Below are 24,532 nucleotides of genomic sequence, written 5' to 3' on the forward strand. Positions count from 1 at the left end.
ACCACTGCTATATGGTACCTTACCACTCTTAGAAAAGAAGACTTACACTCTGCTAAATTCAAATTAGCACCACAGGACAGTTAAGAACAAGCATCTATCTTGTCTTTATAGGCTGCCTTGGTAATATATAGAAAATCCTTCCAGAAAAGAAAAAAATTAATGCAAGTGATCTTTAAACCAAGGGTGCCAATCACATTCTAGACTTTTTCATATTAAGATTATGATGTGCTGTTACCTAAAACATACTAACACACACATTTCTAAAATCCACTGTAAACAAGTCAGACAATTGCCATCAAGAGTTGCCAAAATGGGTCAAGTGCTTTGTCTATAATACATTTGAAATACTATTAGTTATCACAGGTGTTCTCAACCTCTCTCTTTCTGAGGCCCTGCCAACATGCTATAAAAACTCCATGGCCCAGCTGTGCCACAATAACTGGTTTTCTGCATATAAAAGCCATGGCCAGCATTAGAGGATAGCAAGCAGGGCAGTTGCCCAGGGCTCCACGCCACAAGCAGCCTCGCAAAGCTAAGCTGCCCAGGCTTCAGCTTCAGCCCAAGGTGGCTGGGCTCGGCGCCCCGGACTTCAGCACTATGCGATGGGTCTTCAGCTTTTTGCCCTTGTCCCCAGTAAGCCTGATGCTGGCCCGCCTTGGGGCCCCCCTTGAAACCTGCTCACAGCCCCCCCGTGTGGCCCAGACCCCTGGTTGAGAACGACTGAGTTAGCACACACTAACATGCTTACATCACACCTCTGAATCCTTCATTAGATAAGACCTCAGTGGTAAGGGCTGAACAACCTGTTCAGTTACAGTTCATGTGCTGGGAATAAAAAGTTCATCGACAAGAGGCAAATTTAGCACTTCGTGTGATTTTAGTTTGTGCCTAGCTAAGTTAAATACTGCATTTAATTATGTATTATTTGTTTTATAGTAGCATTTAGAGGCCCCAACCAAGATCAGTTAAAGACAATTATTTTTTCTCTTTAGAATAAAGGTATGTATGAAACCTTTCCTTCCTCTCATCAACTTACCCTTCTGTGCATTCCACCCTGAGCAATCATCTCAATTTTCCACCTTTTTTGAGACTTTTCCGTATCTGCTGTTTCATTTTGTATATTAATGCCAGCCCTCCTTCCCACTCTCCCACAATATTTAGGAATTTCATACCCCTGGGGGGTCTCTCCCTTGCCCACATTTCCCTTTGCAGAGTCTCTCCTCTTCTCCTTCTCTTTGGGAGTTTCTCCCCCTGCTTCATGTTTCATCTGAGGGGGTCAGAGAAGCAGCTGATTCCATGAATCCTGTAAACTCAGCAGCAGTGGCAATAGCAGCAGATGTGAAGGATGGAGGCTGAAAAGAAGCCTCATCTTCGCTCTGGTGCTGCATGGCTCAGTGACAGTACGGAGTGGAGTATGGACTCCACTCTTGTATAGCTTTGGCAATGCTGGCAAGGGCAAAGGGTGTGTGAGGCTGTCAAAGAGCCTCATCTGAGTCTCATCTGTGCAATATTGCAGTGCTGCCGGCTGTACAGAGGGAGGAGAGGAAGAAGGAGGTGTTCAGTACCTGTGACCTGTCAGGTATAATATTCCTCCCAATCCTGGCTCTCTCTCAGATGCTCTGATGTGGGCTGGATAACTTTTGTAAACCACAGAGGGAGTTGCTAGACAGAAGAAAAGGTTGGAACGGGCCTGCAGGCCACGTTTGACATCCCTGCCTTAAACTGTCCCAATTAACTCGAAATTACACTGTCAAAGTTTTAGTCATATTGTACGTTACTTTGTGCCTGTAGTGCCTTCCACATGGTACAGTATCATGAAGTGCCTTCTAGGTGATTGCAAACAGTTAACTACAATGAAAATTCTTGCACAAACATTCTAACCATAACAGAACAGCAATAATAAAAGAGAGAACTGAAAGTTATCATTAGATCCATCAATTAGTATATTTCTAACTTTGATTTTGATGTACCTAAGGTTGGAACTCACTGCCAGTTAAGGCATGTAAACTACGATTATAAACACTCATGCTCAGAAAAGTATTTTATTCATTGTTTTAGAGCAGGGGTCAGCAACCTTTCAGTAGTGGTGTGCCGAGTCTTCATTTAAACACTCTAATTTAAGGCTTCGCGTGCCGGTAATACATTTTAACGTTTTTTAGAAGGTCTCTCTATAAGTCTATACTATATAACCAAACTACTGTTATATGTAAAGTAAACAAGGTTTTCAAAATGTTTCAGAAGCTTTATTTAAAATTTAAATTAAAATGCAGATCTTATCAGTTTAGTGTGATCCTTGCCCTTGCTTTTGCTTGCTGAGTTTTCCAATGTCTGGAGCGTATTTGGATACTTTAAGTTGCACACAGGCTTCTGAGTGATCACTTGTTAACCGGCTCCGAGAGGGACAGAGGACAGATTTCATGTGTGAAAATACCTGTTCACACAGGTATGTGGATCCAAATGCTGAAAGCACTGCAAACACAATTTTCTTCGAACAGTTAAATTTCACTGGCAGAGGTGTCCAGCAGGTCAGAATAGAGGCCCCATGATCTCTTTCGGTGGCTTCAAACGCGCTCCGCAGATCCACAAACTTTGATGTCCACAGTTCTGAGCTTTTTAACTGAATGAGTTGCATTTCGAAATCTTCAACACCCATCCACTGAAACACAGACAAATCCAAGTCACTTTCATTGAACCTTTCAGGTTTAATTAGAAAAGAAAGCATTGGGCCAAATTGCTGGAAATCTTTGTCTGATTCCAGTTCTTGCATGTACTTTCCAATCTCATCGACACTGGCAGTGCAACGTGTCAATAGCTCCTTTATGAGTTGGAAATAGCGGAAAGTAGAAGTTTGAATATCCCTGGAAAAAACTGCTAGTTTCACAACAAATGCTTTCCAGGCTTCATAAAGATCCAGAACTGTTTGCCCTGCACCCTGGAGACAGAGGTTGAGTTCGTTTAGGTGAGTGGTGATATCAGTTAGAAACATGAGCTCACACAGCCAGTTGTGATCATCCAGTTCGGGGTAGTTTTGTTCTTTTTCCAACAAAAAGGCCTTGATTGCATCAAAACAGTTTACAAAGTGCACCAAAACCTTGCCACGACTTAGCCACTGAACGTTGCTGTGAAGTGGGATGTCGTTATAAGCACTGTCCATCTCTTCTAGCAGTGCTTGAAATTGTCTGTGAGTCAAAGCAGATCGAGCAACAAGGAAATTCACAATTCGCACTACTGTATTCATCACATTATTAAGTACTGAATTAGAAATTTTAGCACACAGGTTTTCTTGATGGATGATACAGTGAAATTTGACTGTCAGATGGCCAATTTGATCTTCAAGCAACTTTACAAATCCCTTCTGTTTTCCGACCACGGCAGGAACACCATCTGTTGTCACACAAAATATTTTTCTGATATCAACTCCCCTCGTTCTTTAAAATGGTTTACAAAACTTTCCAGTATATCTTCCCCCTTTGTTGTGCCATGCAGGGGTTTTAGGCAACAAAGTTCCTCTTGGATTTCATCGGAAGCACAGTATCTTGCAACAACTGCCAAACATGGATTGTCGTTTATATCCACACTCTCATCAACTGCAACACTAAACACTGCTGTGTCTTTCAATGCAGTAGTCTGCTTTTCCTTAATGTTTTCTGCCATTTCACTTATGTGTCTCTCAACTGCTCTGGCAGAGATGGGGAGTTCTTTTATTCTAGATATGATTATATCTTTATTTGACAAATCATTGAACAAAATCTCCCAACTGCGGAGAAAAACTTTTTATATATTCCCCATCTGTAAACGGCTTTCCGTTTTTTGCAATGCACTGTGCAATCTTGTAACTTCCTTCTGTAGCTTGATTTTTACTTACACTTAAGCTTTTAAAAACACTACTTTGCTTCTCATAGGCTGCTACTGCCTTTTTGATTGATTCAGTCTTGTCTGCTTCATCAAGAAAAGTTTTCTCCTGCTTCGTTTCAAAATGTCGAACACTTGACATGCGACAAAAAACACTTTCATAACAGACAGCACAAATAGCATGGTCCTTCTTTTCAATAAACCGAAATGCGTCTATCCAAGCAGACTGAAATGATCGGACATTTAGCTTCACTTTCTTAGGAGCTGCCATTTTGTCAAATGTTCCCTTCAACTTTCAGTGGGGAAAAAAATGGCGATAGAAGGCAGGCACAAGGTCAAACGCAGTGTGGTCTGAAATAAGCAATTTTAAGATGGAGGTGCTGAGCTGCACCCCCTCTTCCCTTGTGTGCAACCCTCACTGTCCCAGGCTGGGAACAGTGGGCCACAGCAGTGATGCTGCAGAACAGTGATCCAAGGCCAGGAGAAGAGCCCAGGGTGGCCTGCAGGGACTCCAGGCCAGAAAGCAGGCTGAGCAGGGCTGGAGAACTAGACCGGGCTGGCAGGAGGTCAGCAACTGGAACCCCTGATTGGCAGCTGAGGTGAGTGAGCTGGCCCCGCAGGGCCGCAGGCCTGGACCCTGTCTGGAAGAGCGCCTGAGCAAGGTAAGTGGGACTGCGGTGGGGGGACCCCAGCTGGCAAGGGGCCAGCAGTGGGAATCCCAGAGCAGCTGCAGGCTGAGCGGCAAAGCCTGCCATGGCTCTGGGGTTTCAGCCGCGGGCTCCTGCCAGCTGGGATCTCAGCCCCCTGCCAGCCTGGGGTTCCTTCCCCCAGGCTGGCAGTAGATGCTGAGTGGGGCTGCCGCAGGGGGGACCCCGGCTGGCAAGGAGCCAGCAGCGGGATTCCCAGAGCGGCTGCAGGCTGAGCGGCTCAGCCCGCTGCCGTTCTGGGGTTTCAGCCACGGGCTCCTGCCAGCTAGTGTCTCTTCCCCCAGGCCAGTGGGTGCTGAGTGAGACTGGCAGAGGGTCCCCACCTGGCAGGAGCCGGCAGCAGAAAGCGCCAGAGCGGCGGCAGGCTGAGCCGCTCAGCCCGCCCCGCGTGCCATTAAAAATTGGCTTGCGTGCCAAAGGTTGCCGACCCCTGTTTTAGAGCAATAAACTGACTCTCCTTGCTATATATTGGACTACACTCAACATATAATGGATTTAGAGATGCATACAGTTGTGGACTAGAATAAAAAAATGACCTTATATGTGTACACAATCTAAAAATCAATTTTTTTAACTGATAGCCAAATAATATGGAAACTACCTTGTACCCCAGCTAAGACAATCATGCAATTCAGTAGATAATGATTTAACAAAAAAGAGTCACATACTCATTTCAGTTTTCACTTGATGACTATAAGCATTAACACTTTCACTCCAAACCTCTAACTACTCAATCTTTCTGCAGGTTTTTGACAAAGTCAGCCATAAATGCTGCTGACCCACTTATACGACATAGCTAGAGAAGATGGTAGAGTACTACAATGACTTCTATCATTACTCTTTACCAGGACCCAGAGTGTGATGATAGCAACTGGTCCTCCTCTTAGAAGTTTCTCACCTGTGGAGGCCCACATGGATCTATTCTGTCCTTCCACCTCAAACATCTACATGAGACCACTTGGAGAATTTCAGAGGTGCCACAAACTCTGCTTTCATCAGTATGCTGATAATGCCCAGATGTACATTTTGTTATCCAGGCACAACAATCGACATCATATATATGTCACAATGCCTACAAGTCATCACCTGAATGAACACCTAACTCAAACCCAACCCAAATAAGACTGAAGTGATCCCAGTTGGAGCAAGAGAATACTCTGAAGGACTTACTGGAATATTACCATCCCATTCCATTGGAGAGTGTCTCCACCCTTTTGGCAAAGCAGCTTGAAGCCTTAGGATCCTGTTTAAGTCTTCACTAAACTTGGACAACTGAAATTCTTCTTCCACTGCCCAAATGAGCACCACATTTAAGCTCAAGTATAATATTAAGGCAGGGTCAGATTAAAGAACTTTTGGGCCTTGTGCGCTATAGAAATTGGGACCATCCCCACCTTCCTTAAACTAGACAGCGAATGTGATCATTGTAATTAAAGGCCACAAATCCATTAAAACCTTTTGAGCAATGGAGAGAAAGGCTATTCTACACAGCAGAAACTCTCCTCCCTGGCAGCACTGCATAAGAAGATTATTAAAGCTTCACAGTTCAAGATGGAGTCAACTTTTTCTAAGTCCCAGACCAAGAGCAGACAGCACAGGAGTGCCATCAGTGTCTTCTGCATTTATGTTATGGCTAGAACTTTTAGTAATGACATTATCTACCTACTCAGTTTGCATTTCACCTGTCTTTTTTATTTTTTAAAACTTTTCCTGTTTTTAATGCCTTCAGACCACTCCATTTAATTACTGCATTTAATTAACTTGCACACATTTCACCACATAATGGCCATTTGATTAGTTCACGCCACACCTCATTGCTGCCAGCTGATTTAACTGTGCCTGCATGGCATCACCACACTACCTGCCTTTTCCTTTCCCACATCCTCATCTCACCCCCACTCTTCTCTGTCACTGCATCTCTCTAACTCTATGAAGTCATGTATTCTACTATGCCTTCCTGTACAAAATTATCTTACTATTGTTCCTATGTAGGTGTCGCAAATCATTTATTAAAAAAACTAAAATGCCACTCTTAAATTTAACAGTGATCAAATTTGTATTAAAAAATGATAAATGAACAATATGCACATAGAGCAAATGAAGCAATCACATTATGTTTATTTAAACTCTCATCATAACCCTACCATTTATTATCATTCAGAATGAACTCAAACTGTTAATTGAACTCAGATTAAAAATACTCAGGGGCAAAGAAAAGAGCCCCTATGCATGTTTATTGTGCTATATACATAACAAATTATAAGTTGAAATCTGAAAACTTTCTGATTTATTCCACTTTAATTGTTTTGCACACCCAGTCCTTATTCTATAAAAAAGCATCAGGGTCAGTTGTGGCCTCAAATAGGCCTATGTTTAACAGGAAAAAAGTGAGAGGAGTTTTCAGGAGCTCAGCTGCTTCCATACAGGAGTTTCTTCTCAGATATAGCAAAAGGGGCAGGACACCCAGGGAAGACAGGCTAACTGTAAAGAATAAACCTCTTCTGACATTAAGGGCGCCATTTTCTCCTATATCTATCTTCTCCTATATTCCCCCAACTGGCCTGCTTTCTTTGCAAGATACCCAAGCCCTGAACTTTCTATGCTGTCTTAGAGTTTGTCTAGAATAAAGTCTGTGGTCCCATTTTAACCTGAGTTAGTCACAAAACTAGTTTAGGCATAACCTCAATAGGCCTCTCAAACAATCTTAAAAAAAAAAAAAAAAGGCTGACCCCAATTCTCACATTTTGAAATACAGAGATGGGAGGGGAAAATAAGTACAACCATAATTTAATTGTTTGGGAGAAAACAGTTTTCCAGTATGAGAGATACCAGGTGAAAACTTGCACCCACACAATAACCCGTGAGACAGCTTTATCTAAACAACAGAATAGAGACAGTCCTTTTTGAAGCATATCAAAGAAGATTTATGCCATATTTCAGATTTGTTTTAAAAAAATTGAGTCTACTGAATATACCAACTGTCATGGACATAATAATTAGATGAGAACTCCAAAAAAATTAATCAAATTTTCTGAATACTGAAACAAAATCCCTAAACTCTAACAACATGCAAAAAAACCAGTTTAGAAAACAGATGCAACTTACTGGGTTATCAGTGGAATCGTCAGCCAGCTGTAAACCAAAGTAATCCCTCTCTGTCAAATCGAGATGTTTGAACACTATATCCAACAAAACTTGTCCCTGATGGTTTTTCTGGAAGGAGAAAAGGTCATATTGTTTAAAATCAAAGCGATCTTTAAACGGACAGACTGCTTCATGCATGCACACCTATAGCTTATTTAGGTGTGTTCATAAAATTTACATCCCAAAATCCACAAAATTTCTCCCAACACAATATAATTTTTAAATGAGATACTTCTCTCATTGCCACAAACAGATGTTATTTCTCCTCAATTAAAAATGGCTACATAGGCATTTCTTGTTGCCCTCAGAAACAGAAAGTACAGTAGCTATGCAATTATTCCATAAAGCTATTCATTTACCAAGAAATTTGATAAACAGCAAAACGATTTTAAAAAGTGATAAAATAAGGAAATAAATTAAATTGGTATTTTTAGGACATGATAGAATTCAGATAACTCTTTTCAGAACATTCCAGTATCATTCTTCAATCCTAATAAATTAATCTAATATTTCATTTGCAAATCACTCTCTAGATCTAAATCAATTACTGAAATTTTTTTTCAGAGTTACACTGCATGGATATTTAAACAGCTGTATGAATTTTTGCTTGATGGTGAATATCCTTAAAGAAGTCTTCGGAGACAATTTTCACTCTAAAAGAACCTATTGAATAGAGTACAGACTAAGGACTAAAATTTTTAATTATGGCCAGTGACTGAACATTACGTTCTTTACAAAGCCTCACTTTTCCTGTGAGAAGATATACAAAACATTGGTAGAGTCTAAAAACTGCAACATTCTATATTACCAAACAATACTGGTTACTAAATGAAGTTATTCAAAGAGTGATCCATTATGACAAGCCTCAGCAAACAAGTTGTTATCCTGTACTGAGTTAAATTTAAATAAGCACTCTTCCAAGGAAAGTTGTGAACCAGTACCCCATAAATCCTTAGAGATAATTAACATTAATCAGGACAAAATGTTAGAAAAAAATTCAAGGAAAAACTCTATATTAGGAGAAGGCATTCGAGATGATTGGTTAGATAACAGTACCTGTGTTTTCCATTATTCCAGTACCAAGCAAACTCCACACACCCTTTTAAATGCTGAAACTTTATCAAATGAGAAAAAAACTACATTAAACTAACAAATAAAATCCTTTCTATCTTTAATACCAGATGGCTGCTGCTCTACTCCCAGTACACTACAATAATTCCTTCAAATACTTGCAAATGTAAATGCTTGGCTTGAAATCAGTAAATAAAGGGAGAATAAGGGATTATCTACACTGGCACTTTACAGCACTGCAACTTTCTTGCTCGGGGGTATGAAAAACACCCCCCGAGCGTAGCAAGTTTCAGCACTGTAAAGTTTTTGCCCGGAGCTGGAGCGGAGCTCCAAAGCCCTGCAGTGTTAGACTAGCCCAAACAGTCTAAAAACAGGAAAAATCTTCAAAAAATGTTTTTCTACCCTTCTATGCCTATACTAGCAGTACTTTATACAGTGGTACAGGGATATGGTATACTGTATCAGCACAATGTTCCTAGCGTGGACACAGCTACATCAGCAAAGCTGCACTTGTTATCAGAATACTAAAGCCATCCCCATTCCATGAGTGAAACAAGCTATGCCAGTAAAAGCGCAGTTTTGAAGATAGCTGCATCTACTCTACAGATTTCTGTCAACACAGCTATGTTCGTCAGGGATCACACTTCTTTGCCTCCTTGACTGACAGAACTATGCCAGTAGAAGTTTGTAATGTAGACACAGGGAGAGGAAGAGACACAGGAAAAAGAGGAATACATTCATGAGTTTGTTCAGATTTGAAAAAGATTATTTTATCAGAACTCAACTTCTTGTTATTTAGTGGTAACAAACCAACATTTCTCAAGTGACTATGTACTGAAGTTAAATAGCTTCTTAACTATAGTATCCCTTTCACTACAGCAATTTTCTGAAATCAAAAAAGAAAAGAAATATTCAAGACCTAAACGTGCTTCAGAACTAGATACTTTGGTTCTAATTAAAAGGAAGCCAGATATCTAGAAAAAGGCATTAGCACTGTTTAACCATTCAAAATCACCACAACAAGAGTTGAAAAAAGTGCAAGGAAAGTAAGATTCGTAAAGCTGACCATCTGACAGGAATAGCCTAAAAATATAAATGCCAGAAAACAAGTTACTAAAAGCATTTTCAATTTAGGCCCAAAATTTTATTTAATGTAGAAGTTGGAACGTATGTTAAAAATCCAACATTGTAGTAAAGAAATTTTTAGAACAGCTTTTTACTTGGAGGCCTAGCATTCTAAGTTTCCTAAAGAACAGACTATTAAGCAGCTGGAAAGTCAGTTAAATTTTGTTTCCTCAGCTACCAAAACCTATGCCTAAAAGTGTTCTGACTAGGGAGCCATAACTATGGCTCCATATATTAAGGTTCCTGTTGCAGAAGCCCTATTTTTTTGAAGCTCCCCTATAATTTTGTGTAGGAAAATTAATTTCATGTCATAATTGCCAGGTTTACTCTGAAAACAAAGTTTTTTCTGAAAAAAAATGGAAACTGGTCTTTTGTAAAATATTAAGAAATCAGTAGGCACATGTAGTTAAACAGTCAATTAAAAATAATTCTTAACACAAAGCATTAAAAATGTCACATACACAAGCAAGAGACAATAGATATTAACTCACTGTATATACATGGCAATTATGCCACATATTCCTATCTCTGTATACTATTGCTATTTGATAGGACAGTAAGAAAGGGGGAGGGAAGGACAAGACAGAAAGTACATAAATATAGCACTGTAAATACTGATGTAGCTACAGTATTATTTATGTACCAGAAACGATCAAATCTTGTAAAAGTTTCCAGGAGAAAAAAAGTCATCCAAGTTACTGTTTCCTGAGATGGCTTTATAGCATCAATAATTCAGCTACACAGATTTTTACTGAAATCCAATACACTAAGATTTTATTTTGGAGCAAACAGCTAATGAAGATGTCAGTCTGACATTTTACCAAATCCTAACCTAATTTTCAAATTACATCTTAATTAAGACCCTACTTGAATCATGGGATGATTGTCAAAAAATTGTGGCTCAGTTGTGGGCAAGTCATGGAAAATAATGGAAAAGTAATAATGGACCTTATTATTTGCAATAAATAAGGTCCATTATTACTTTTCCATGCTTTTCCACTGTCAGCAGCCCAGGGTTGAGCGCAGCAACCTGGAGCTGAACATGGGGGCTCCTGCTGTGGGTAGCTTGGTGCTGAGAGCAGGAGCCTGGAGCTAAGAACAGGAGCTCTCGCTGTCAGCAGCTTGGGGCTGAGAGTGGGGGCTCCCGCTACTGGCAACCCCGAGCTGAGACCAGTCGCTCCTGCCGGGGCAGCTTGGGCTCCCACTGTCAAAACTGCAGTGGAAACCTAATATTGTGGAATCCACAATTTCCTCAATATCACAAATTAAAGAAGGCCTTAATCTTAGTATTTTAATGCTCTTCACATATTTCTCAAGACAGCTGTAGAGCCAATTTAGCAACTGTCACAAAATTCATATTTTTAGAGCCAATAATAGCAACTGTCACAAAAAGTAGTTAATAATTTATGCTTCCTAAAGCTGCCAAGTTAACTTCTGCTGTTTGACTGAATATATAGTTCTTTTGCAACTTATGCGCATTTAACATGCGCAATTTCAACTTTACGCGTCGGGCCGGAGTGGGGGGCATGGCCTCAAGATTTAAAGGTCCTGGGGCACCAGCTGTGGCTGGAAGTCCCAGGGCCTTTAAATCACCCAGGGGACTCTCAGCTGCAGAGGTGGCTGGTAGCCCCTGTGGCGAACTAAAGGGCCCAAGGCTCCAGCCACCGTGGAGCTCCGGGACCTTTAAATGCCAGGCCCAGCCCGGCTGCCAAAGCTGTGGGCAGGATTTAAAGGGCCCCTCCGGGCTCCCCACCGCGGTGGGAAAAGCCCGGTGGAGCCCTTCAAACCCTGCCTGCAGCTCCGGCGGCCAGGCCGGGGGATTTAAAAGGCGGTGGGGAGCCCGGGGGAGCCCTTTAAATGCTCCCCCCAGCCTGGCCGCTGGAGCTGCAGGCGGGGTTTAAAGAGCTTGGGGATATAATTCAACTATACACGATTTTTGCTTTACGCGATAACCACAGAACTGAACTCCCGCCTAAGATAAGACTTACCTGTATATTCTGTAAATGGATTTGGTAATAGGCAGAATGTAAACCAAAGAGTTGATATTGTTCTTTGACACAGAGGAAGCTCAAAAATTAATTTTGTGAGCATAGCATCTACACAATGAATATTAAAAGTTCAGAACTTGTTCGTTAGGTTCAAATTATTAGTACAGAGTGTTGTGTTGTTTCAATGTCAGGTGCTATGTAATGAACAGAGGAAGGATTTTGACTGTATGCACTCGAACGTAGAATAGTAGGAGTAAAACATAGGGTTTTTCTGTATTAGGGACAGTAAATTAACATAATAAATAGTGGAAAAGTTGTAATATGAAGCAGTTGGAACTTTTGGGCATCAATTACTGTGAACACAATGCCTTGAACTTAGTAAGAGAGAAAGATAACTATCCGGCAGAAACAGAACTCCATTTAACCAGGTCTTAAACATTGTGGATAGTAATCTTGAAGTTTGCCAGTCCCAGATGAAGCTGAAGATTTTTCAGTAGAAGGTCTGAACTGTAATTTTCAATAGTATCACACTCAATGGTTACATTATACATGGAGCAAAATTCATTTTTTAGGATTCTGATGTGATCCCAGCCACTCATAGCTACAGATTCCCAAGATACAAGGTCTGTAGAATTATTATTATTTTAAACTGACTGACATTGATGGAAGGGAATTTGTCAGAAACAAGTTGCATCCCTATGTATGCAATTTGTATTGAATTTTAATATATTTGAAAATGGGAAGTAGTACAATATTGTATTTTATTTTATACTCTGAACCCTCAGCAATGGTGACAGACCTTCAACACTTGAACCACAAGAGTAATTATATCAGCAGGTGGCAGGAGAAGGCTGTTATTCCAGAGAACAGATGTGCCACTGGGTATACATGGGAGAAGAGCCCTGCCTGGTCTGGCCTGCCTTCTGTTTCTCGCTCTCTTCTGTCCTGGGAACTGGGGAAAGCTCCTGCCCCATGTGATGACCTTGGCGTGTAGAGAGCCACTGAAGCAGTGTGTTAGTTTCAAAGGGGTGCATGGGGGAGTCCAGCCTGCTACATCTGTTCCAGTACTTTTCATACATTCTCAATACAGCATGGTGCTTCTGCTGTGGAGGCAGCGTCAGCTCTTCCTTAGAATGCTTGAGATTAATTATTCTTTTGGCATCCCACCAAAATTTTCCTGAGAAACACCAGGGAGATAGCAATTTTAATCGTTTCTACCTCAGCAAAAGCTCAACAGAATGTCATGGATCAAAGGAAGTCACTTCTGTAGCCTGAGGCTGTTACCACTACAGAATACCAGAGGCCTGCGGCAAATAGTTTCACATTTTATTTTCCAATAAGTTTTTTGCTTGTTAGTTCATTCATTCTGAATGTATGTTGTAGGAGATGTATGGGGAATACTAGGGAGGGCTAAGGCCTCTGTTGGAGGAATACGTCGTGTTCCTTAGTGAATAGCTCATCTGCTCTAGTCTTCACCTACACCCAGCTCTCACCTACGGCACCAAGTAGCTGTTTGCATACGACAGCAGCCACACACTGGTAAACCAATTAGACAAGTGGGCTAAACCAGGTGAGGGCTAAACCTTGGTGAGATAGGGAAACGGCCCTTCTCCAGCATGCAAAGACTGTGCTGGTGGACAGGACGGAGGAAATCAATTTGAGATTCACCTGCCATGAAGGCGGTTCAGCAGTGTGCTGTGGGGCACGGAGAGCATGACAAGGCACTGAAGATGTTTTAGTCACCCACTGCAGCTAAGGAAGTCCCCAACCGTAATAATTCTTCATGTGGCTGGAATCTCGCTTCTGCAGAGGAGAAAGCGGGACTGCCCCTGTGCAACAGCTTTCTCACTCAAAAATTTCCCGCACAGGTTCTCTCGCAACTCTCATCCCATAAACATCATTTTCTCAAATTTCATCATCATTAACATTATATCATTAATCCAAGTCCTGCAGCAATGGGGGCATGGCGAAGTGATAGGTGGAGATGACCACTGGCAGTTGTAACCACAACCCTGTACATAGGCGGCCTTGGGACTAGTGGCCATTGGGGCAGCGGAGAAGTTCAGCAGCAGCCTAGTGACTGAGTAGCCCTTTTAAGGGTAGCACTGCTCATCCTTTTTAAGGAAAGGGGCTAGGAAAGGGGCTAGAAAAGGTGCCCTAAACATTGCCTGCCCTATAACATCTGGCCAGACTACCACGACTGCCAGATCATCCTACAGCCGTCAAAAAACAATAAAGACTAAGAAAAATCATTGTAGGAGCATAGAATCATAGAATACTAGGGTTGTAAGAGACCTCAGGAGGTCATCTAGTCCAACTCCCTTCTCAAAGCAGGACCAATTCCCAACTAAATCATCCAGCAGCATGGAATGTCCGCACCCTTATTAATGGAGGCGATGCACAAAGGCCTGTGAGAAGAACAGCTCTTGTTTCCAGAGAACTTGCCCGCTAAGATATTGATACTGCAGCACTGAGTGAGACTAGACTTCTTCTTGTCCTGTGTCCTCAGCCATGCCACAATGGACTTGCATTCACTACTGACTCAAAGGCTCCCTCTTTGGTCTTCAAAGACTCAATGCCAAGACCAACACACTGGAGAGACTTCTTGTCGAGGAACTTTTTGCAGATGACTGTACCTTGATGGGTCATAGATATGATGACCTTCAAGTCATCGTTGATAGATTATCTGAAGCATCAGTCTCAGGAAGACAGAGGTCTTGTACCTACTAGGATCTCATTCTAATGCCTCAGTGCCAGCCATCTTCATCCAAGACAGCTAAAAAATGTGGATCAATTCAAGTATTTGGTCAGTACCTCTCAAGTAACGGTTCCCTTGATAAGGAAATTTCCTCCAGAATTAGTAAAGTCAGCCAGGCCCTTGGCTGACTCTGAACAAAACCAACACAACATTTGCCTCTCCACCAAATTGAAGATCTATAGTGCAATATTCTAACCTCTCTCCTGTATGGATCTGAGATGTGGACTCTTTATAGACTTCACATTAAACAGCTTGAGCAATTTCACATGCACTGCGTCCGCTCAATAATGAGCATTCACTGGCAGGACAGAGTGACCAATATTAGGTCCCTGAAAGAGCAAACACAACCAGTATTTAGGAAATGTTACTGAGAGCACAACTTGAGTGGTCCAGACATGTCATCAGAATGGAAGATCACAATCTCCCAAAACAGATCTTCTATGGGGAGCTGAGACAGGGGAAAAGAAACAAGAGTCGTCCATATAAGCGCTTCAAAGATAACCTGATTGGGCTGGCATCAATCCCAAAGAACTTAAGCAAATGGCTCTGAATAGGACTCACTGGTGATCTCAGACAAGATCAGCATGTAACAGGTTTGAGCAGGATCAACAAATTCATCTCGAGGCTGCACGTGAACGGCGCTACAGAACTGCATCATCAAATATCATAAATACAGACTTCCCACGCCCTCAGTGCAGTCAACACTGTTCTGACATCGGAGCCATATGCGTAGCCATAGATGAGGACTGCGACAATATTGGCATCATCATCAGTGATGGACTACCAAAAACAATGTATGTTAATACAGTGGAGGGTTATTGAAAGTAGTGTAAATTGGAGCTTTCAAGTGGTGAAGTCTAAAAGATCATCTTAAAGAACAAATACTGAAATCAAGCCAGGTGCCTCTTAAAACAGTTGTATATTTTGCCGTAACTAGGTTTCTCAGAAAAGTCATGAAATAAGCTACATATTGGGGTGGAGTTAACATTGTCTTTATAGAGAAGTCCTGTGAACAGGATGTTTAAAGGTATGTGCAAGTGAAATGAATGTCAACTCTGAATACAACATGAAGACTTAACAGCTTTGCACAGATTTCTGAACTGAACTGGCATGCCTCTCATAGATATTCTCACTAAAAAGAAATACTCTAGTAATTCTGAAGAAAAAACTGAAACTCAGTTTTCTTAAAATTACAAGCATTCATTCTCAGGATTATCTCCTCCTCCTTAATTTTGCCTTCATCCAGGGGTTAAATGTTCCCTTCGTACATATCTCGCTTTTCACCCATGCCATAGTGAGATCAGACTCTTAAGTAGACGTGTTCCTAGTCTGAAAGATATTGGAGAAGTAGAGTGAGGGCATCTTTCCCTCGTCAAGGGAAAAACGTATTCCCTTCTTCTCTTTGAAGGCTCAGCTTGCTTTTCTTTAAGCCTAAAACTGCTAAACCTAACATATACAGGGACCTGAGTGAACGAGAAAGTTGAACCAGTTTGATTTAAATCATTTTTAAACCAATATAAACAGATGCAACCGATGTAAACACTTATTTTGGCACAAGGGTGGTTTACATTGGTTTAATTTACACAGATTCTTAACTGATTTAAGATAAGCTGAAGTGTCCACACAGCCTTTTGTACCAGTTTAACTAGATAAGTTAAAATAAAATCATGCATTCATTACACTGTGCAACTTTTGTGTGTGTGTGTATAAGCCCACATACATGTGTAAATACATAGATCTATTTAAAAAAATATTATGTGGAATGACATCAAAATACTCAGTAGTTCTGACTACTACTGCTTCCTGGGCAGAGGTGTACCCATTGGATGGGTTATTTAATATTCTCATTTCAAAACCGCACACGAGACCATGAGGACTGGGGCCTTGATATTCTAGGTGCTATACAACAAATGCAAAAGATATAATACAATCTTGTTCCAAAGAACTTGGTAAGAATGATCAAATCTATTGTTCTCCCCTAATTGATGCTCTAACTGTACTGTAAACTCAACGTTTCACTTGCCATTCCTCACACATATTTCTTTGCCTCTCTCTCCCTCCTTCTCCCCTTGCAAATTTGTTCCTGATTTTCCCTTTCTACAACTCATGCCTTCCTTCTGCACTGACTCCACTGACAAATGGATTATCATTATACTGAGCAACAGCAGCAATTGAAGTGCACAAACATATGAACTAAATTAGTTTAAAAGCCTCCTTGCTCAACTACTGACATACCTTGGGTCCCTAAATAACTTTAACCTCCGTCTCTACAATGAGCATACAATCATCTCACAAACTTTTTCACAGATTGATTCCAAGGACAGAACGGCCATTTGTGATGATCTATTCTGACACCTCCTGTATAGTATAGGCCATAAAAATTCCCCAAAATAATTCTACAGCATACCTTTTAGAAAAAATATCCAATTTTGATTTAAAAATCATCAGTGATGGAGAATCCACCATGAGCCTTCATACATTTTTCCAATGGTTAATTTCTCTCACTGTTAAAAATTTACACCTCATTTCCAGTACTAATTTGTCTGTCTGTTTTTATTATAGAGTGCTCTGAGGTATCAGCTGAAAGACACTATAGAAGTGTAAAGTACTTTTAAGCAATAAATTGTGGTTAAATCATGATTTTTACTTCTGCCTGCCTGGTAAATTCTGTTCCTTTTATTGTTGGTTACTCCACTGATACTCCCAACTCCCCCATTGTTTATCTGTTTCATCCACTTGTATCCTGCTTGATATGTAAACTGTGAGCGCTTTGGGGAGGAACAGTCTTCTTTACATTATCAGTGCAGCAGAATAGGGCCCTAATCCTTGATTGAGGATCCTGAATGCTATCATAATTAAAGCCTTGTCCTAGATTATTCATATTATTGTATATACTTCTGTAATATGTCTCTTTTTGTGGACTGAAGATTGTATATTAAACAGAAGAGTTATTGCTTTCTCCAATAAGGACACAAGAAACATGACCTGCCAGATTTATTCCATAATGACCCTTTATGTAAGGGTATGTCTACACTATGGGATTATTCCGATTTTACAGAAAACGATTTTTGGAAAGATTGTATAAAGTCAAGTTCACGCGGCCACACTAAGCACATTAATTCGGAGGTGTGCGTCCATGTACTGAGGCTAACGTCGACTTTCGGAGCGTTGCACTGTAGGTAGCTATCCCATAGTTCCCGCAGTCTCCCCTGTCCATTCGAATTCTGGGTTAAGATCCCAGTGCCTGATGGGGCCAAAAATTTGTCGTGGGTGGTTATGGGTAAATGTCGTCAGTCAATCCTTCCTCTGTGAAAGCAATGGCAGACAATCATTTCGCACCCTTTTCCCTGGATTGCCTGGGCAGACGCTATAGCATGGCAACCATGGAGCCAGTTCAGCCTTTTTTCATTGTCACCGTATGTCTACTGGATGCTGCTGAGAGACGCGGTACTGCAGTGCTACATAGCAGCATCCCCTTGCCTTCTGCAAGTTACCAAAGACAGTTACTAGACCTACTGTACTGTCTGCTGCTCTGTAAGTTGACAAAGACGGTTACCAGTCATACTATACCGTTTGCTGCTGTCATGAGTGTTCCTGGCCGGCCTCGGTGAGATCGGTCGGGGGCACCTGGACAAAAATGGGAATGACTCCCCAGATCATTCTCTTCTTTAAGTTTTGTCTAATGGAGAGTCAGTCCTGCCTAGAATATCAGGCAAGCCTACTAAAGAACCAGAGAGGCAAATGGCAGCTCCGGGTCAGAGCCCCACACATCCCACAGAAATGATGAGCTGCATACCATTCTAGGGGGTGCCCCTACAACAACCCCTCCCATTGCTTCCCTCCTCCCTCCTGGGCTACCGTGGCAGTTATCCCTCCATTTGTGTGATGAAGTAATAAAGAATGCATGAACAAGAAACAACACTGACTTTATTGCCTCTGCAAGCAGAGCTCAAAGGGGGGAGGCGAGGGCGGCTGGCTTACAGCGAAGTAGAGTGAACCACCATTCTGCACGTGCTAGGATAGAAGCACAGATAGGACTGAATCTCCATTTGTGTGTGGGCCTTTGGTTGATACTGGTAAAATACAAAATGTCCCAGGATATGTATGTTGGGGGACAGTTCTAAACGGCAGCTTAATTTTTTTTATTTGCAGCAAAATGTAGAGGTCTAAGTATCTGATTGTGAGCCCTGGTAGCACGGAGTAGGCTGGGGCAGGCGCGACCGCGCGGTGCTGCTGAATGGGAAAGCAGCCTGAGGCAGAAGCCTCCAGCTGCCATGATATTCCAGGCAGGACTGAATCTCCATTAGACAAAACTTAAAGAAGAGAATGACCTGGAGTCATTCCCATTTTTGTCCAGGCACACACAGCCAACCTCACCAAGGCCAGCCAGGAGCACTCACAAGATGATGATGACTGATACCAGTCCTACTATATTGTCTGCCATCCGTAAGGCAAGGCAAGGCAAGGGGATGCTGCTGGGTAGTGCTGCAGCACTGCATCTGCCAGCAGCATCCAGTAGTCATACGGTGAAACTGAAAAAAGGCGAGAAACCATTTTTTTTCCCTTTGCTTTCACAGGGAGAGGGGGGAGGGGAGGCTGACGACATATACCCTGAACTACCTGCGACAATGTTTTTAACCTTTCAGGCTTTGGGAGCTCAGCCCAGAATTCAAATGGTTTTTGGAGAGTGCGGAAACTGTGGGATACCTACAGTCGTCAGTCGCCCCTCCCTCTGTGAGCCCCTCCCTCTGTCCATTTGATTATTTGGCTTTCTGGTACGCTTATCTCAGCTCCTTAAGTTTCATGCAGCACTGTGCTGAGTCCCTGTTGTGGCCTCTGTCCATCATGGCCTTGGAGATTTTTTTCAAATGTTTTGGCATTTCGTTTTTTGGAACAGAGTTCTGATAGAACAGATTCATCTCCCCATACAGAGATCAGATTCAGTATCTCCCGTACACTCCATGCTGGAGCTCTTTTTTGATTTTGGGACTACATGGTCACCTGTGCTGATCAGCGCTCCACGCTAGGCAAACAGGAAGCAAAATTCAAAAGTTTGCAGGGCTTTTCCTGTCTGCCTGGCCAGTGCATCCGAGTTCAGACTGCTGTCCAGAGTGGTCACAATGGGGCACTGTGGGATAGCTCCCGGAGGCCAATACCATCAAACTGCGGCCACACTAACCCTCATTCGAAATGGCAATGCCGATTTCAGCGCTACTCCCCTTGTCGGGGAGGAGTACAGAAATCGATTTTAAGAGCCCTTTATATCGAAGTAAAGGGCTTCGTCGTGTGGACGAGTGCAGGGTTAATTTAATTTAATGCTGCTAAATTTGAGATAAACTCGTAGTGTAAACCAGTTAAGGGGGGTTTATTATTCAGAATTAGGTAAAAACTTTGCATTTTATTATATCCTTGAATGTCTGCACTTGCTTCTTCTCTTCTTGTGCCACACTGCACTCAATCTTTACTGCTAAATAAATCTTCCCCCACAACTATAAGTATCTCTTTCCTCCATCTCCTCCCACTTCGCTCCCAAGTTTTTTTTTTAGGCCTAGTCTACATTTAAAATTTTGCTCAACTATATCACTCGCAGATGTGAAAAATTCACACTCGAGCACCAGGACTATGCTGATCTAACCTTCTGTGTAGACACAGCTAGGCTGATGGAGGAATGCTTCTGTCAACCTAGCTACTGCTGCTTGGGGAGGTGGGTTACTCATAACAATGGAAAAACCATTTCCGCACTGTAGGAAGCGTCTACCACACAGATCTCCAGTGCCGTAACTACGCCACTGTAATGCCTGTAGCGTAGACAAGCCCTGAGCCACTCCCTTGAACTCATTCCCATATTCTCAACTTTTTTCCTTCTTTCACACCATCCTGTACTATTTGCCTTCCAAATAGTTTATGTAAAGCTCCCTCCCTCTCCACTTACTTAGTAAAAGAAATTCTAAAGACCAACAAGTCCATAAAGCACTACAACTATAGTTGCCACATAGTATTTTTCTGCATTGGGTCTGTATTTTATGGTTTGTAAAGTACATTCTTGAACAGTTAGATCATGTCCTCTGAAGAGTATCAGAGGGGTAGCCGTGTTAGTCTGGATCTGTAAAAGCAGCAAAGAATCCTGTGGCACCTTATAGACTAACAGACGTTTTGAAGCATGAGCTTTCGTGGGTGAATACCCACTTCCTCAGATGCATGCATGCATCTGAGGAAGTGGGTATTCACCCACGAAAGCTCATGCTCCAAAACGTCTGTTAGTCTATAAGGTGCCACAGGATTCTTTGCTGCTTTTACGTCCTCTGAAGAGTTCTTAGTTTGTTTTCAACAACTCCCCTGTGGTAACACAGTATTAACACTTTCACACTATATAATTAACAGTGCAATACATCTCTTTTGATAACTTATTTAAAAATAGTCAGCCTAATGATCACTACATTTAGATCCAAAAAGCATTAACTGCCCAAATCACCACCACATAAGGACAGACTAAGTTCTTTTAGGCATATTACAAGCAAGATCGGTAGGTAATGTTGTAATTAGATCTAGTTGGCACTCCCACAAACTTTGACATCCAATATACCTGCAGCCAAGTGGTGCTCAAAAAACTGAAATCTTATTTTTGAGGGGAAAAAGAAAACAATCATTTCCCATTTCATCCTTACAGAATATTTCACCAATAAATATAAAAGGTAGGCCTATAGCAAATAGCTTCTGATTCATCTGATTACCACAAGCAGCAATCACTAAAAGTCAAACTCCACTGCAATAAATTGCATTTATTTTCATAGGTGTACATAGGCTCTATTGCAGTCACCAGGATTCTTTGCTTTCAGTGTCAGAAATTTTGCTGTAATAGATTTACTGTCAGAGCGCAAACAAATATATTAAGCTCTGCAGGACACAAAAGGCCTGATTCCATATTCTCACTTCTAACACTTCATTTATAATGTTATAAAAATGAATAAGTATTATTCCATAATTAACAAACTCACAACATACCATGCAACACATCCTCATTTATGTATTTTATTGTCATTGCAAACATCATCCATATTTTAATATGGGACCATTTCCAGTTGGTAGCTTGAAAGGATGCTGTCAGCCTTAAAATATTTAAAAAAATTATTTAACTGTTACTAAACTCTTGACATGTAAAATTAATATTTTTATATCTAATGTCTTCTATTGCACTGTTTTGCAACACTAGTGAAAATGGTGATGGATTTACTAATTCCTAGAATATTTTCTGTTTCGCATGCATCTCTGATAGCTATATTATGCTCTCCTTGAAGAAATGGTATATGAAAGACTACAATAGATACTATGCATTCATAGATATGACTAACTGCATTCTGTATTTTTGTCATTGCTAGATTATCAGAAGTCTACAAGTTCATTTAATACATATTTAGACTTACACTACATTAACCCAGCTTCCTTACTTCAGAACCATCAAGTCCTGACCAACTTTTTACCTCCACACCAGCAAGTGATCCAGTGCAGACCACCACCTCCACTCTGTTTATTCCAATAAGTGGAGTCTCAGCTGTCCATCATGACCAGATTCATTAGATGACTGATGATTTTATATATCCTATCCCCACATCCTAGGTGTGACACTGCACCCCATATTCTTCACAGTGATATTATATGATATATGATAAGATTATGGCATAATGATTGTGCATTTTATGCAAGACTGGCCATGTGAGATGTCATTGAAAAGGTAATGATTTGCTGAATATGATTATACTATTTGTATGCATGTATCATTTTTGTTTCTCAAGTTATGAATATTGACTATGTATTTATTTCAAATGCAGTTTCACCTGGGTAATGCCCACTAGATAAGATGTTTTCAGTCTAGACAGCAGGTGGAGAAGGACCTGTCCAGGGCAATGGGCCATTAGGAAAAAAACAATAGGCCTTAGAAGCTTATCTCCCACCTGGGGAACCTTCCTGAGAACGCTACAGGCAGACGAGCAATGGCTGCTATGACTGTAAGAACATGCAATGAGACCACATGCCTCTAGACTCCATCTTTGGATGTCAGCATTTTTCCCACAAGCTTTGGGAATGAAGGGTCCCCGCCATATGCAAAAGCTATCTAAGATAGGGAGTGACAATATCTGGGGTCTTCATTCCCCACCCGAGAAGACCTGAGGAACAAAGACTGAACTGGGGGATGTACTGGACCCAAGTTAAAGGGATTTTTAGCCTTTAAATGAAACACAAACATTCCAAACTGCAAAGCAAGTGCAGCTTGCCCCTTAAGAATCTCCAGCCTGTCTGTATCATCTCTTAGGATGAGAATCTGCTATTCATATCCAATCTATTTAGTATATTAAGTTTAATTTATGTTTTTTATTTGCTAGATAATCTGCTTTGATCTGTTTGCTATCACTTAAAATCTATCTTTCATAGTTAATAAACTTGTTTTTGCTTTATCTAAACCAGTGTGTGGGAATCATAACTTGGGGCAAAAGCAGTTGCTTATTCCTCTACACATTGAGGGAGGGGGCAAATTTTATGAGTTTACGCTATATAGTTCCCTGTGCAATGCAAGATGGTATAATTTTGGTTTATACTACAGAGGCGCTGACAGCAGCCTTCCTATGTAGGGGCTGGTCAGAGAGGCTGCTTGTAACTGCAGCTGTGTGTGCTCCTACCTGTATGTATGCTGGTGTAAGTGCAGGCTGGAGGGCTTTGCAGCTTGTCATAGCAGTACTGTGTGAGAGGGAGCCCAGGCTGGTGGGTCGGGAGCTCAGTGGTACCCCAGTTCCAGGTGGCACCTCGAGGGAAACCCTTCACACTGGGTAATACATATTTTTCTTGTGTTGCTCCTGTGTTTTATATTCCCTGACCACAAAATACATTAAAGGGAAATAAGTTTAAAATTACATCAGTTACTTAAGGTTAAAATACATTACAGGGATAACAGCCCAAGCATTATAAATCAAGGAAATTCAGAGCTGAGGTTATACTGAAAAAACCAAACATACTACAAGAAGGAATGCACAGTTAAGGCATCCACACAACCTAAATTTTGCCATGTAGAAACATTATGCAATCCACCATACAATTATGATTAAGACATTTAGTGTTTCTGGTCTCAGACCAGATTAAACAGATTTTAAACTTATTTTATATTTTTTCCCTTGCAGCATCACTATGGCAAAGTTAAGGATGTTTGGATGCCTTTCTTGTGAATTTCTTATCTTAACATGTTTAGATTTCTTTTAAGTGTAAACTTAACTCTTGTATTTGCTGGATGTATAATGCTTAGTTTGAGGATGATTAGAATATCCCTGTAACTTTTTTCATCCCAAATTACTGATGTCTACCCTTAACTGTAATTCCACTTTAATAGGGTTTTTTTCTGGGAATTCTCATAGATTTCTTAAAAATTATTCGAAGTGTCCTAAGCAAACCCTGAACAAGCAACCAAAGAGAATGCTACCATGAGATATTGTTAAATGAATTGGAGATATGTAATATAAATTTTTCCATTTGAATTTTTAAAGGCAGATTCACTAGTACACCAAAGCAGTGCATAGCAATCACTGCAAAATGGTGAATGTGCCCCTCAATCTGCAAATGACTTATTGGTTTAGAGGACTGCATTACTGAAGGTAGTCAAGGAAAGCTCGCGTCCCACATTACTGAGAACAGCAATATGTGAAGAGGACCAGAGAGAGTTAAACCCCAGAAAGTGATTTAAAGGATCTGTCTGCACTCCCGTGTCACCTCCCCTGGCACTACTGCCCTAGTACTGTAGCCTCAGTGCATGGCAGAGGCAAGTCAGCAATGCCATGGGAAGACTTTGGAAATAATGATGCCCAAACTAGTATGCAGCCATGGAATCTTTAAAGAGGAGTGACAGC

At 41.3% G+C, this 24,532-nt stretch overlaps 1 protein-coding gene across 8 annotated transcripts in view; it reads right to left on the bottom strand.

The window, feature by feature from the left end:
* PTPN4 (protein tyrosine phosphatase non-receptor type 4) overlaps positions 1-24,532 on the bottom strand; it is a 190,075-nt gene that overhangs the window by 114,184 nt on the left and 51,359 nt on the right. For all 8 annotated transcript variants that reach the window (XM_030579718.1, XM_030579717.1, XM_030579722.1 and 5 more), the window contains one exon: positions 7,665-7,772. In XM_030579718.1, the coding sequence (XP_030435578.1) occupies positions 7,665-7,772 (108 nt within the window). The remainder of the gene's footprint in view (positions 1-7,664; positions 7,773-24,532) is intronic.

This window comes from Gopherus evgoodei, chromosome 11 (genome assembly GCF_007399415.2).
Source record: "Gopherus evgoodei ecotype Sinaloan lineage chromosome 11, rGopEvg1_v1.p, whole genome shotgun sequence".
Taxonomy (NCBI): domain Eukaryota; kingdom Metazoa; phylum Chordata; order Testudines; family Testudinidae; genus Gopherus; species Gopherus evgoodei.